Here is a 16,172-nt window from a genome sequence, read left to right as displayed (position 1 = left end):
GTACTGATAAAGAAATAGCCTGAAGATCAGTAGAATAGATTAGAAGACGCAGAAACTAAGAGACATACTCAGCTACCTCATCTTTGACAAAGGAGCCAACCATCCTCACTGGAGGAAAGATAGTCTCTTTAATAAATGATGTTGGAAAAACTAGCTTTCAACTTGCCAAAGGTTAAAACTAGACCCCTATCTTTCACCATGCACTAAACTAAAATCCAAGTGGATTAAAGATCTAAATATTAAAACTAGAAACACTAAACTTGTTGGAAGATAAGTTAGGTAGAACTCTTAAAGGCATTGGCATAGGAAAAGACTTTATGACCAAATCCTCAGCTGCACGGGAACTAGCATAAAGAATCAACCACTGGGATCTTATCTTTTTGAAAAGCTTCTGCACTGCAAAAGAAACCACCAATAACCTACAATATGGGAAATAATTTTTACCAGCGGTTCCTCAGACAAGGGTCTACTAGCCAGAATATATAAAGAACTAAAAAAAAAAAAAAATCAAACCCCCAAATTAAAAACCCAATTGAAAAATAGGCATCTGAAATGAACAGATATTTCTCAAACAAAGAATTAAAAGCAGCAAATAAACATATGAAAAAATTTTCAACATCACTGGTCATTCAAGAGATGTAGATGAAATCAATACTGAGATTCTACCTCACTCCAGGAAAAATAGCTGCTATCGGGAAATCAACCAATAACAAATGTTGGCTGGGTTATGGGGAAAAAGGAACCCTTCTCCATTGTTGGCATGATTGCAGACTGGTGCAACCATTGTGGATATCAATATGGAGATATCTTAAACAACTAGGATTAGAAGTCCCATTTGACCCAGCTATTCACCAGATGGATATCTTTCCAAAAGAATGAAAAGAATTAAACCACAGTGATATATGCACATCCGTATTTATAGTAGTACAGTTTTTAATAGCTATAACTTGGAAACAGCCTAATTGCCCATCAACTGGAGACTAAAGAAGATTTTTTTTATAAAATGCAGTACTACTCAGCCATAAAGAACAAAAAACTAGAGACATTTATAGCTAAGTGAATGCACATTGAGAATATACTCTTTAGTGAAATTAATAGGACACGTGTAAATATTGAATAGTTTGTCTGGTGAGGTAAGCTATAAGTATAAATGTATAATTGATATTGTATAATAGGAAAGAAGTTGTAAAGGTGTAGGGGAAGAGAAGTTGCAAAAGTGTAAAATTTGTAAAAGTTACAAAGGTGTAGGGAAAAGAAAATGAAAGAAAAGAAAAAAATGGAAACAAAGTCTTTGTAAATAGGGACGGCTGGGGTGGGGGAAAAGGCCAGGGGAATGGGGAAAAATAAGAAAAATAATAAAAGAATACACCCTTGAAGGTTATACCCTCAGGGATCTACCTGTTCTGGTCAGGTCCCACATCAAAACACAAGAGATTTGGAGCAACATTTTAAATAGGAACCATAGCAGTGGTTAAGTGCTACCCCCTTAGTCTTTGCCACACTAAGGTTCCATAATCTCTATGAAAATCCAAGAATTTAGCTCAAAGGTAATGTCTGCTACATACCTCCTTTCACTAATGTATCTCACTGCCTTAGAGGAGAGTGGGTCTTTAGAGATCTCTCCTGGACAGTGAACATTCACATCTTTCTGAGACTTTAGATATTCTCTTCACATTATGTCAAGGAACCCCTAACACCTTAACCTGACTGCATACAAGCGACTGTTAAGCACAAAATTTCAGCAAAGCAATCAACTAAGTTGTTAGATAACCTCCAGGTGCTCAAGCTATGAATTAACTTTAGACTGTATATGTTTATCCACAAAACCAGCCAAAATCCACCAATATATTCTGCCTTTATTAGTAAAACACTCCAACTATCTATTGCTAAATATATTGCCCAGGTTTCTGACAATACATATTATCAAAAGTTTGCCACTGCTTTGGTGTGTAAAATATATCCTCCTAGTCCACCATCTGTGCTTTCCTTCTAGTATTATGTTGATATTTGATCCTAGTGATCAGAGGGGTGCCATGGGATATCTATGGAAGATCTTAATGAAAATGAGCATGCTTTTTCTTAAGCCATCTGTTTCAGGTGACCTTCTCTCACAATATTCCAACTGAAGAAAACTAGTCTCTTTTCTCCCATTTCTTCAGACTAATAATGATTAATAAGTCTGGTTGATGTTCTAATTGAGACTCTGGATAAATGCATTTTAAACATTAATAGGTGTCAGAATCTGAGATTCAAGTAAATCTGAGTCAGGACCAAGAATCTGCATTTCTAACAAGTCCCCAGGATCATTCTGTGGAAAGCCCCAGTCTAGAAGAACCAATAAATAATTGTTTGGGGTTTAATCCTCTACCATCATGAAGTTTCCACCAACCTTTATCTCTTACACCTAGGTTTCTCTAGGTGAATAAATAACCATCATTCCTATGAAAAGTGTGCAAACAAATTAAGACTGTGTCTTAGCAACAGATTTCCCAATAAAGCAAGAAACTGTCTATTTGGTGACAAGCACTCTTTGAATGCTGTATTTAGCTGGAGAAAAGAGATTTTGTTTCCTCCTATCCTTACAGATTCTGAAAGCAGACGCAAATGACAAATTATAGACCTATTCACCTGTGGGAATGAACACTGCTAAGCCCTAGGAGTTCTAGTGGCCTCCGAGGATGCAGAATGAAGGGAATGGCGATATCGTTCTGCTTGTTGCTCAGATGATGACCCTAAAAATAAATGCCTGTTAATTGTCAGAAACACGTGTTTCTTCCAATGGCAGGGAGAAATTACAAGACAAACTATGAAGTTATTTCAGTTAAGGAATCCTTTTCTTTTCTACTTGAATAATTAATAGTGATATTTTCTTCTAGTAAAATTCTGTACCAGGTTAGTAGGAAATATGTCCTGAAAGGACACGCCAATGTGCATGGGTTAAACAGCCCTATCTTACTTATTCACCAATTGATTCAACAAATATTTGCTGCATGCCTGCTACGTGACTGGAAAAAATTAAAACTATAACACAGTACTGCTCTCTATAACAACAGGAAAAGTAGTGAGGACAGTTAATTTAAGGGGGATTTACAATGATCTATATACTGTTCTGCAAACTTACATGGTAGTATATATTATATAAATTATATAATTATTGAATACTGTGCTAAATCTTGCATCAAATATAATGATACAGATTATGTCATAATGAAGTAGATACTATTATTGTTCCCATTTTGTATGTAGCAACCCCAAATTTCAGATAAAACAAGTAATTTGCACAGGTTTGCCCTGCTAGCAAGTATGTGACTTCATATTTGAACACTGATTTGCATTAATCCACAGCCAATCTCTGAAAACATTTTCCATTTCTGCATAGGCTAATCCAGGATCTATTTTGTTGGAATTATCCCACAAGCCAAGGTCACTGTATTACATTAAGAGGAGAGGTAAAGTAGAGATAAGCACAGGTTCTCCGGGTGTCCAATTACAGGCATGTTGCACACTTCTAGAGTGAAGTGTCCATACTGTGCTTCAAATAAGTGTTCCACAGAAGGCATGTAAGGCTGTGGTCCTGAGATGCTCAAGGATGGTTAAACCCAAGATGAATGTTACAAACCAATGGAAAATAAAGAAGAACAAAGCTATGCATTGGGGCAACTGCATCAATTCAAGTAAAAGCATAGAAGGTAAAAAGAAAGGATCTTAACACCCATAGAAGTGGGGCAGTGGGCAGATCATTAATGCACCTGGTGGCCATGCCAGGATGTTTGACATTTTCCTAAAGCTAGTCAAGGAGCCTTCACAGTATTTGAGCAAGTAAGAGAAGAAGCATAATCGGATCATCAGAACAGGTTTGTTAAGAAAGGACTGGAGAGACTGAGACCAGGCAAGAGAGATGACAGAGGCATAGATGAAAGCAGCAGATAGAAATCTGTAGAGATGGGGAGGTTTGCAATCTAGGTGGTTTAGAGAGGAAGAGGTTAAGAAGAATTTTGGAAGCAAGTGAATAGGCAATGATTGTGCTCCTCCCCAAGGAAAGGAACAGAGGAATAGATGCAGATTTAAAGGTTTTGTATAGTGGATAGTTTTGTTGAAGCTGGAGTGTTTAATTTTAAATTTTTGACCCTTGGCAAAACTGATTCTATGTCTCAGTTTCTTCATCAGCCAAGTATATGGCGTAGATTGAATTGATTTAGAAATCAAACACTTATGCATCTCCCTAGGAACTTTTCCAGTGAATTCTTGTCTGAGCTAAATTGCAAGGTAAATTTAATTCATGCAATTGTGAGCTCTATCATTTCTTTCTCAGCCAAGAGGCTGATCAGGGCCACATTGCTATGCTCCTCATGCACCTTCTCCATCTTGCCTGTGCCTTCTTTGGCCCCATTCTAGTTCCTGTGAAAGTTAATTGGGCCCCTTGTTCAAGAGGTTACTCCTCTTTCAAACACACCTCTCTTAACCATTCCCCAGCTCCTCATCGCTCATGTACCCCTGCTTGTGTTTACTGCTCTTGCTTTGCCAGCTTTGAGTTGCTGTATTTTCCATTCCTGACATCTGGCTCTCATTCTTCCTTCCCAGCAGTGAGACCTCTGCATTATTTGTTTTTCCTTTTTTCTTTATTGGTACATTTTAGGTATACATTACAGTTACATTCATCATTGGGATCTTGCACCTTTGAGCGATATATCTTGATTCTTATTTTTCCCCATTCCCCTGCCCACCCCTATTTATAGAAACTTTTTTCCATTTTTTTTCCTTTTCTCTTATTTTTTCTTTTCCCTTCTTAACCTTCCCCTACACCTCCCACTTCCGCTAATAGGAAAAAACCTTTGCATTATTTATATCTCTGTCACAGGAAAATGAAGGCAACCCTGGAGTTGCGAGGAGGCAAATTTTGGAGAATATGATGGAAACCCAAGAGAGACACGTCCAATTAAATCAACCAAGGCTCATGAAAGCCCTGGAGATTCCACTTGTGTGTATTATTGTGCAAATGGCATTGAGCCTAAGTTCCTGAGTGGAGCAAACATCTATACGAGGGAAATGATACTGGTGGCATATTACAAGATTATATGACTGCATTTCTGAGTTATTTCATGGGCCACCATAGGATCATCCCTTCTCCGCAAAGGGATTGGTTTCAGGACCCCCACAGACACAAAAACCCATGAATATTCAAGACTCCTATAAAAATGGTATATGGTTTTGGTATAGCCTATGCCCATCCTCCCAAATACTCTAAATCATCTCTAAATTTCTTATAATATTTAATACACTGCAGATGGTTTGTAAATAGTTATTGTACAGAACTGTGTAGGGAAAAATGACAGGAAAAAATGTCTATACATATGCAGTACAAATGAATCTTTTTCCAAATAGTCTCAATCTTTACTTGAATCTATGGATAAGAACCCCACAGATATAGAGGGCTGACTATACTTTCATATTAGTAAACATTTCATCTGATCTATATTAGCAATATCTAGTTATAGTTAAGGTTAACCACGGGGGACATGTCCAGCCTTTATGCTTGTAACTACCTGAAAGAAACTTTTTTTCAGCTTTAATTGAGTTTATTGGTACATTTTAGGGATACAGTACAATTACATTCATTGTTGGGATCTTGTACCTCTACATGACAAGTCTTGGTTCTCATTTTTTCCCCTTACCCCTGCCCTCCCTTCACCCCTCCTCCCCTCCCCATCTACAAACACTTTATTTCCATTTTTTCATTAGCTCACATTTTTTTCTTTTCCCTTATTCTGAAAGGCATTTTAACACTCTCTTCCCTTTCCCAGGACAAGTGACTCTCACATTGGGTCATCATGGGCCAAGGTTCTGCTGGGCCCTTAGAAAGCAGCCTTTGCTTAGAGATGAGTTTTGAACCTCACCAACCCAAAGATAGTGAATGTGTGGTGAATTTTTTCACATTAAACTCAGCCAATAATTAACTGTTTATGAGACTCTTCCTAGTGAAACCTGTACATGTATGCTGTAAAGTACTAGAGGAGGTTTTCTGACATCCCAATATTATGTATCATAATGTCTCTTTCTAAAATATCTCAATTGAAAAAGCCCACGAAAAAATGCCCACAAAAATGGACATTCTGATATGTGGCATTGTTTTGTATCTAATACCCTTCTAGAAAATAACACTAACTTTATGCCTGCTATTTATTTGAATGCCTGATATATGTTGGTCACCATGCTAAGATTTCACACACATCTATAATCAGTATAAATGTCCTAAAGTTTTACAGATGACATTTAACTTCTACAAAGGTTAAAGGACATTAAGCCACCTGCCCTGGGCTACTGATTAAAAGAACAATATCAACTCTCAACACATTTGGGCTAATTGGTCTGGTTCCAAAAGTTTTCCAAAATAAAACATTTAAAAAACATCAAATCTACCAGTGGTGAAAAGCAATGAAGCAAGACCAGCAATTAGTAAAACTGCTCACCCCTAGGTCTTGTTTTAGCTCTCTGCTGGTCACTTTCTCCAGCCAACCAGCCAGCTATGAGCATTAAAGTCAACGACCTAAGAGGAAAATCTGTGGTGATTCCTGCAGGTGCCTCAGGGGGGAGGACGGTCCCCTTCCTATTTATAACCCATCTGCCTGGATGAGGCCTGTGCCATTGGACCCACTCAGCAGCAGGTACAGATGCTCTCAAAAAAAGTGTTACTGTATCCACTTTGTGTGCCAAATCCTATCGGGACAGGTGGGATATTGGGACCCCTCTCTTCACCAGAAGGTGGGATCAAAACTAGTCTTTTTACATATACCAGATTTCTAAATATTCTGGGTAAAACTTTGGGACTGATGAATGTGAGCACCCACCAGGATGCCTACCTGTGACTGTGAGGAAACTCGTCTCAGGTTTGCCTCAGTTTTCAGATGTGCATCGCATCTGAACCACTTTGAGAACCACTGTTTGCCTTTATTCCTGAGGCTGCTTCACTCTGGGTGGCCCTCACTTTATGGCTTCAGAACGCAGACCTGTGCACCATACTACTGGCCATGCTCATTGCTACTCTGCCTCACTTCCTAGATCTATTCTCCTTAAAAGTACATCTTGGACAGATAAAGCACCTGCAGGTCCTTTCTGGATCTTCGTCTGAAGCCCTTGCTTTGACCTCCAAATTCCTTCACAGAGCACAGCCTCACAGCAAACCACTACATCTGGTCCTGACTCCACACCGTTCTCGCCTCCTTCTCCCTCATCCCTCCACCTCCTACCATCTCTGCCTGCTCTCCACAGAGGCACCTTCACGCAGACCTGATCCAGGCAACTGCTCTCCCTTTTTTCCCTGCACCCTATCTTCTCACCTCACTCTATCCCAAAATAGTTAAAAATAAAGGATCTGTTTAGATCTCTTCAAAAAATCAGACGAGCCCTCCCTGCAGCATTTGGAGGGCTCCAGATCTGCAGCCCTAGGGGTGTATAGAAGGCAGTCTGAAGACCTTAGCAAGAGAAAACACAACATGCCCTTTGCTTTTCAGCAGGAATTTATCCCAGAAAATGTAATCATTCACTTAAAAGTAGATTATCTGTATCAGTAAAAGTATATACCCAAACATAGTTTTGATATATTAGAGAAACACTGTTTAATCTTGGCTCACCCAAGAAAGAATTGTAAATAAAGTAATACAAAGTGAAATTTAATTTTTTTCACCTAGGACTCCATGGGCATTCTACTCGCTCCTCTGATGTGGTAGGGACGCTCTAGACATTTTTCTCCCCACTCATCATATGCAAAAGAAGAAAATTCTAGATTTAGTACCTTATCCCAAGTCAGTGAAAATAGGGAAAAATAACACTTGTTCTTCTGCCACTTCAGAGGAATTTGGCACAGATAAAAGAAACGAGGTGGGCAGAGTATCGTGAGGTCTTAGAAGACAAAAGTTTAGAAAGGGACATGTCATCTTTTTCTTATCCTTTTGTGCTTCTTTTAAAATAAGCCGATTAACTAAAAACATATGCCAGAGGGATAGAATGAAACCAGAAAAATCATTTAAGTAGCTAAAAATTCTACTCCATCGAGTTCCAGAAAAAAAGAAAGACAGAAAAAAGAAACAAAATATGCTCACCCTGCCCCCTGGCCAAAGCCAGCCCTGTTTGTGAGTTGTAAATGGAAATCAATGAGCTCTTCAAAGCACACTGAATCCCTTTACCAACATGCACTCTCATGGCAAGAGCCAAGGGGATGGGAATCGATAGCTCTCCTAATTCTGAGGCCCCAAGTCTTCGGAGCAGCTGGAGAGCCAGGCCAGCTGCAGCACGGCAGCTCCGAGGAAGCTGTCACCACCTTCCCGGAGCCTGCTGCAGCCGGAGAGCTATCTTCCCCTGGCAGCACTGTTCTCTAGAAACCCCTTGACCTTGGGCCCCTCCATGGGAACCTCACAAAGAGAGACTGAGTCAGTGCAGCCTGCAACCTGACAGCAGAACCTGTCTACTTGTTTAAGAAAACCTGCTGACTTGACTTCTCTCTGGCTGAGTCTTTCTGACTCCTAGACAATCTTCTTCCACACGATCTGCTCTGTTCTGGAAAAGACGTCCTCTTCCATTTGATTAGCATGCTTCTGAGCTGGCAGTCTTATTTTAGGCAGCTTCCTTTCATTCTCACTTGCCTTTTAAAGCTCTATAAACTTGTTTGGTTTATTTATTTTTCTATTTTATATGTTTAGGTAAATGTGTCCCCATAATAAAAAAGCACAGATCCTGATTTTATAGTTCAATGAGTTTTGGTGTGCCTAACTCTTCAATCAAGATGTAGAATATAACCAGCAAAGTGATGCTCCTCTGTAAACCCAGTACTCTGGGAGGTGGAGGCATAAGGATCACAAGTTTGCTTCCCACCAGAGGAAGGTGGTGAGTGCTTGCCTCAGTATGAGAAATAGAAAAGGCAATGGATATAGCTCAGAGCAAAAGGTCTGGGGTCATTCCTCAGTACTTAAAAAAAGATATAAAATATTTCCACTGGCCAAAGAAATTCCCTCTTGATTTCTATTATTGACTCACCTTCCCTGAGGCAAAAACTGTTCTAATTTCTATTGTCATAAATTACCTCTACTGGTCTTGAACTTTCATATATATATGAGCACAGGGTATGTAATTTTTATGATTCAATTTCTCTTAATATAATATTTCTGAAATTAATTCATGGTACTGAGGTCTCAGTAGTTCATTTGTTTTATTTTGTTTGAGTTTTCTGTTTGGTTACAGATATTCCTTATACATACACTAACATTTATTCTACGTCTGAACTTTTGGGTCCTACATTTGGATTTTCTAACAAACAAGTTCTAGTTCAAGAAAATGGAATAAGGGTCACAGGAAAGTGTGTGACATCGGATAACTCTCTGACACCAGTTAAATGAAAAGATTCCTTTCCTTTGCCCATGCAGAGACTCCAAACATAGAAATTTCATTGGCTCTCCAATTTCACAATGCAGAAGACCCAGGAGATCATAATCATGTCTACTTTACTAGCACAAAAAACAAGGGACATTCTAACTCAATCTTCAAATATAGCTGAAATGGCACCTCCAGCCTCTGGCCTTTCCACAACCTTGACAGAAAATAACAGTTCCTCATTTGTGTTTCAATAAAATCCCATGTATGTTCCACACAAGCCTTTGTTACAGTTTTAACTACTCTGTACCATATTAGTTTCTTTGTAGAACGGACTGTATTTTCTACCAAAGTAAAGTGAAGTTGTCCTGAAAGACAAGGACCATCCTTTTTAAAGTTGGTTTTGCATATCTGGCATGCAGTGCAGTGATGGCGCACAAATTTTGTACATGAATGGACAAGTGGATGACTGTCCAGATGGATGGGTGGGTGGGTCAATGAATGGATGGATGAAAGGATGGAAATACATTTGGAACAATTGGGAATACTGTCACATTACCTATAAATGCCATGGCTTGTCTGGTCTTTAGCAATCCCAACACTCAAATGCCCGAATAACACCTAGAGCAGGTAGGACTTTACAGCCACCGTCAATTGGCTCCACTGTGCTTCAGCAAACATTTTCCTAAGAGCTGGCAGCTGGGCAGAGTTGCTGTTAATCTCCAACCATATAGCCAAGAAGTCAATCTGGACCCAGTGGAAATCTTCCCAGTACTGGGACAGGCCCCAGTCTGGAGAGAGCAGCAGTGATTCTGCTGCAGCAGGAGGCTGGTTAAACATAGCTTTGTAGGTAACTGAAAGGTGATGTTGAGCCCATTAGAGAGCTTTGTAACGCTGTGAATAGCATTTAGTACTCAGCTGTTTCTTACCCACCTCTCAGATGGTCCCAGCAGGAAACAAGTCTGTGCCTGTCATGTTTATAGCTAATTAATGTTTATTTATATTTTTATATAAGCCTTTCACCTGTCATGCTTTAAAATAAATGTTCCGCTCTTCAATTAGAGATTGTCAGAGCAGAAAGGAATCCTGTCTTGTTGTGGGTTTAATGTGCGTGTGTATAAATGTGTATCAGATAGGGAGATCTTTCCTTCTAAATTGCTTCTCTCACTCTGCCTGGCAGTTAAATCTTCCTGCTCAGAGACATCCTTTCTCCAGGTTTCAACGATGAGACTGGCCACAGCTTGCTTCCAGAGATCAACATCACAAATTATGGTGCTTTCTAGAATGAAAGGCATAGTAGTCTGCATAAGAATACTGCACCTTTTAACCAATATAAAGCGAGGATTTTAAAGGGGAAATTTTTACTTTGTTCTTTTTCAAAAAGAAGTTAATTCAGAGTCTGCAATACTTAAACCTTGCACATTTCAAAAAATATTCTGCCCCTTGACTGTCTTCTGAGAGATTTACTTTACACCCTTGGAATAACATTGGATACGTGTGTCTCTTTTGAACTAAGGACTTGGACCATGCCATATATTTGGAGTTAACAGTGTGATTTCTGGTGGAGGTATTGGGCTAGGAGATAGCAGTTTGACTTTCACAGAATCACATAGACTGTGTAACTAGAATCAGTCATGGGAAATACTCACTGACCCCTGGTAAAAATCCTGGACTTATTTATAGGACACAGTATGATGTTTCAATTACATGTATACATTACATAGTGATCAAATCACAGTAATTAATATTTCCATCTCTTTATAATTACACTGTTTGGCAAAAAACAAGTTCTTCTTGTCTAGTTATTTGTAAAATATATTATAAGTTATGAACTGCAGTAACCCCAGTGTAATGAAGAATGCTAGGATTTAGCATTTCTATCTTGCAGTGTTTTGGTACCTATTGCTCAGCATTCTTCTATCCCTCCTCCCTCCAAATTTGCCAGCCTCTAGTAATCACTATTTACATCAGATTGTCTTTTCTGGCATCTACATGAGAGAAAACTTGTAACATTTGTCTTTCTGTGTCTATGTGATTACCAAAAAAGTATTTTCATAAATGTTTCAAGGGGTGGGAATGCTAACTACCCTGATTTGATTATTATTCACGTTATATACATGGATCAAATTACCAATTGCACCCCATAAATAGGCATAATTAAAATAATCATTTAAAAGGACACCAAGACTCTAATGAGAGTCCCTGTTGGCAGTTACAAGAGCTGGAGGTGAAGCATTTTCCCCACACCTCTTTTGGAGGAGGACACCTGGGAACTCCCAACTGATCCCACCTGGACACCACCATAGGCTTTTTGCCTTTGCTGATTGTGGTCTGTACTTTTCCACTGTAATTATGAGCATATCATTAGGAGAGTCTTCTTCTCTGGAGAAGTCACTGAACCTGAGGATAGCAATGGAAACAATAGACACATTCTTTCACAGAGTGAGTAATGAAGAGAGGCTGCATTGCGGAGAGAAGAACACACCAGAACCAATTCCCAATGCTGCCATACAATTTCAAGTGATCTCAGCAAAATCACTGGCCCTGTTGCTCTCTTTTGAGATTTAAATAAGAGTCTATGTTATAAACTCATCCGCTTTTCAACAAACCTGCTTGAACAAACAAAGTGCTTCAACTTTTTCACATATAAGATGGTTACAAAGTGGTTAATGATAGAGATGACTAAATTGGCCAATTTGAAATTTTCTCCACTCCATGTTAATTTTCTTGGGTTACAAAAGGACTCTAAATTTGGATATATGTCCCTCCACATATTTGTAGACATTTAATGAATAAGCATTTTCATATGGCTGCTTGCCCAACATTTCCTCTTTCTTATCTTGAGCCCAGACCTCTGGCTTCAAATAGTCGGTTTTGCCCCTAAACAGAAGCCCAAAAGAAAAGCCTAGATATAAAAGCACCTAGATTTCCAGAGTCATCTTTTGAAATTGGTATTAGCTCAATATGAATACGAACATCTAGAGGATTTTTCCAAACACTAATGCTGTGACATTTTCCTTCTTGTTAAAAAGCAAAACAAAACAAAATTTAAGACCTAGGTAATGGAATGAATATTGTACCAATAGCTTACTTATGTTGTAAGATGAATTATGTCCCCAAAAAGATATGTTCAAATTCTAATCCTCAATACCTTATTTAGAAATAGGTCTCTGTGAGTGTAATAAAGGTAGGAAGAAGCCATTGTGGACTAGAGTAGGCCCTATCTAGTGACCTTTATCCTTAGAAGAGGAAAAGGGAAATTTGACACTAGTAAAGGGAGAAGATGGCCTTTGAAAGGCAGAAGCAGAGATTAAAGTTGCTACAAACCAAGAACACTAAGGAAGTTGGCAACCATCACAAGCAAAAGAGGCAAAAATGGATTTTTCTCTTTGATATGAAAATGGCTTTGCAACACCTTGGTTTCAGACTTCTAGCCACAGGAGATGTGATATAATAAGTTTGTGTAGTCCTAAGCCACCAGGTTGTGGTAGTTTGATATGGCAGGGTGAGAAACAAACACAACCCACATTACAGCTTGTCAGACATCAGTCTTTGGCTTTTGTCTGGCATTCTTGCCTTGACAGAGGATAATTTCCCTCTTGGGGTAGAAGGAGCTAGGAAGGAGTGGAAATAGAAGGAAGTGACTCACCACAGGCCCCCGACCAATGCTGTTCAGGTAGTAGAGGAGTCCTTTGGCATGGTAAATCGTTGGCTGGAGATGGGCTTTGGGAGAGAGCCACTGTCTGTTCAAATCCTCCCCTCTCAGTGAGCATCTGTGACTGCAGGCAGAGACAATAAGCAAGTAAATACAGATTTAGAAAATAGCTTTGAGAAAATAAAACTCAACAAGACAAACAATTAAACTAACGAGTCCAACTTCCCTCTGACTTCTGCCCACTTGGCATCAGATCCAGATGTCCAAAAAGCTGCAGATCTGTCCTTGAAGCTCCCAAAGTGACATGATTATTCTCAGCTCCAAAAAGAACTAGAAGCCACACTTGATGTGATATTGGGTGATGACAGTTGTAAGACAAACTTTGGGAAATGCAGTTCTATACTATACACACCCATGAAGGCCAAACTCAGTACATATTCTCTGGGCCCTTCAGTTCTACAACTAATTAAGGTGAACTCAGTATTGAGCATACTATTTATGATTATTTCCATCTGTCCTAATACTTCTGCATAGTGGGTATTACTGCACCCTGGTAAAGATACAGACTTTAAAAATGATTAAATAATCAGTCCAAGATCACATAGCTAAAATTTTCTCCCACATCTGCTTGTATTTAACTCTTATGCTCTTTCCTATCGTATGGCCACCCTAGGCATACAGATGACACTGACACCTTGGCAATTTCCTCAGGGTGCCAGAGTACCTTTTTCAAAGATACCATCCTGTTATAGCACAACTAGAATGAGCTAAAAATCATACATTCCTCATTTTGGGGGTGGAGAAATTTTTATTCAAAAGTAGCAAATTACTTTGCAAAGGCAACTCGACTGCTTAATGATAGCATTGAGATGTCCACTTCAGGTAGATTCATCCTATAAACCTTTAACTAAGACCAGAGATTGCCAAATCCAGCCCACACACTGCAAAGGTTCCCAATTGTCGTACAAAGATTATATTTACTCAATAGGGTTAACCAGCAAGGTGCCAAAGATTGAGACAGTGAGCCCAACTTTTCCATCACCTACCACAGGAAATGCTCCACCTCCCACCACCCATGGCCTTCTATACTCCAGCACAACGGGATCATTCAGTGTCCTCTGCACAATTCTGTGTGCAGCCCCTTTGCTGAGATTCCAACATCTTCTTCTCTTTCCACTTATTTAACTTTCAGGGCATCAGCCCTGCCCCAAACACTCCTGAATGCCCAGGATACTGTACTGAATATGTCTATTTGTTGCAGTAGCATCTTGAATTTCCATTAATAACAGTCTTATTAAATCATGTTAGATTTCTAAAAAGTTTAACCTTTCCCATTAAACAGGGAGGACTGGGAGCTTTGGGGGGACCAGGAGAAGCTGCTGTTTAACATCAAAACTCAAAGTTGGTATTCAGTCAATAATTTGAAATAAATAAATGTATTAGCATTTAAATGCAGAATCACGTAGGATTTCCTATATGCAAACCACAGAATTTTCAATAAATCTTGGAGGGGGAAGAGAGAAGGTTCGGCCTTCTCCTTTCATCACTTTTTCATCTCCATGTTCTGAAATTATCTTTAAATATTAGATTCCCACTGCTTGTTGCCCCCCTCTTACAGCTCCTGAGAAGCAGAAAATCTTTAGATTAATCATTCATCTTGGTTTTACCATTAAAATATTTTGACTAGAGGAATGGTAGGTTTCGTGCATTTTCCTCTGTGGCTTTTCTTTTTTCTTAGTACTTTTTTTTTCTTCTCTCTTATTTTTACTAGAAATGACATCTAGACATAGGTGGGTTTTTTTGGTTTTTTGCTTCTTTGTTTATTTTGTTTTCTATTTTGCCTGGTGACCAAGAATGGAGGTAAATATGAAGCAGATCTTTAATGCCAACAGAAATAGAAAAGGGTGGGCAACCAGACCTGCTCCTAAGCATATTCGCTGTGCTTAAAGTGATTAATTTTTTTTTCCTTAGATCAAGGTATTTTTCAATCACAATATCTGAAAAACTCAGGATTCTCTTTAACTATTCTATGTTCTCTTTGCCTTGACCTGGATTCTGATCAACACTGAAGGGTTGATTTCAAATGAAATCATTTGAGGTCCTTTAAACACATTTATGTTTGTATACATGAAAATGGAAGCATTATATGTGTGCAGTAGCCAGCAATCCTGTATCAACTCTCTTTGCCTCTTATTTCCCTGTGCTTTGCAGAGACCAAGTTAAAGAGCAACACTTCCACGGGGAAGACCTATAGGTTACCACACAGGAGAAATGCAAGTCTGTATTACACTTCTTCAAAACAGAAAAAAAAATGTGCTGCAAGAAAAGATTGAGTTTTGGCTAAGAAGACCTTATTTCCAACCTTAAGTTCAATATCAGGTATGGGGTTTGGGGGCCTCTTTGAGAATCAGTATTTTCATATGGACAAAATGTAAGTATGTTGAGCCTATCTTCCAGGAGTATCTTGAGAGCCAAGTGAAATAATACCTGCTTTATTAATAAATGTGTTTATAACTCTATGTGTGCCTATGTCTATTTTCATGACCATATCCTCATCTACATCCACATCAGCATCTGTACCTTTATCTACACCTGTATCTATAGTGGTCTGGGATACACAGCACAATTTCAACCCTGTTCATCATTTCCTTACCTCATCCTCATCCTTTTCCCTGTGAAGAACAACCAAATAGCTATGCGCAGGTTAAATGGAACAGAGATGCCTGGGGAGGGAATGGAGGGAAGAGGCTATGGTCTGTTTTAAAGACCAGCTGACTTTAGCACATTCAGGGTTGCAAGCAATAGGACTGAGCAGAAAAGAATTCACCTACAACAAATTCAAGTGAATAAACAATATAAATTGCTGACTGGAATTTGTGCCATTAAACTGCCAAAGAGACAGCACTTAACGTTACCCAAGTACATAGTTTCAGAAAGAAACTGGGTCAATGGAAGACATAGGGAAGTTAGGGAAGCTATTAGTTTTGGAAAAGTTTTATTTGGTTGGTTCTTTTGCCGGGATGGAGGCAATGAATCACCCCTTTGGTATGCATGGAGTTTTGAAGTCCCATAGGCTTATATTTGTATTAAAGAGTCTATGTGTGGCAGTGATTCTGAAGTATGGTCCTATGGCTTTGGTAGTTCCTCTAACAGTGCA

General features: G+C 39.0%; 1 protein-coding gene across 1 annotated transcript in view; it reads right to left on the bottom strand.

Annotated features, from left to right (window-relative positions):
• Agbl1 (ATP/GTP binding protein like 1) overlaps positions 1-16,172 on the bottom strand; it is a 702,610-nt gene that overhangs the window by 365,070 nt on the left and 321,368 nt on the right. The window contains exon 18 of the mRNA XM_033761003.1: positions 13,010-13,139. Within this exon, the coding sequence (XP_033616894.1) occupies positions 13,010-13,139 (130 nt within the window). The remainder of the gene's footprint in view (positions 1-13,009; positions 13,140-16,172) is intronic.

This window comes from Fukomys damarensis, unplaced genomic scaffold (genome assembly GCF_012274545.1).
Source record: "Fukomys damarensis isolate Sample0158 unplaced genomic scaffold, DMR_v1.0_HiC HiC_scaffold_7, whole genome shotgun sequence".
NCBI classification, from domain to species: Eukaryota; Metazoa; Chordata; class Mammalia; order Rodentia; family Bathyergidae; genus Fukomys; species Fukomys damarensis.
This window is presented reverse-complemented; position numbering and strand designations above follow the sequence as displayed.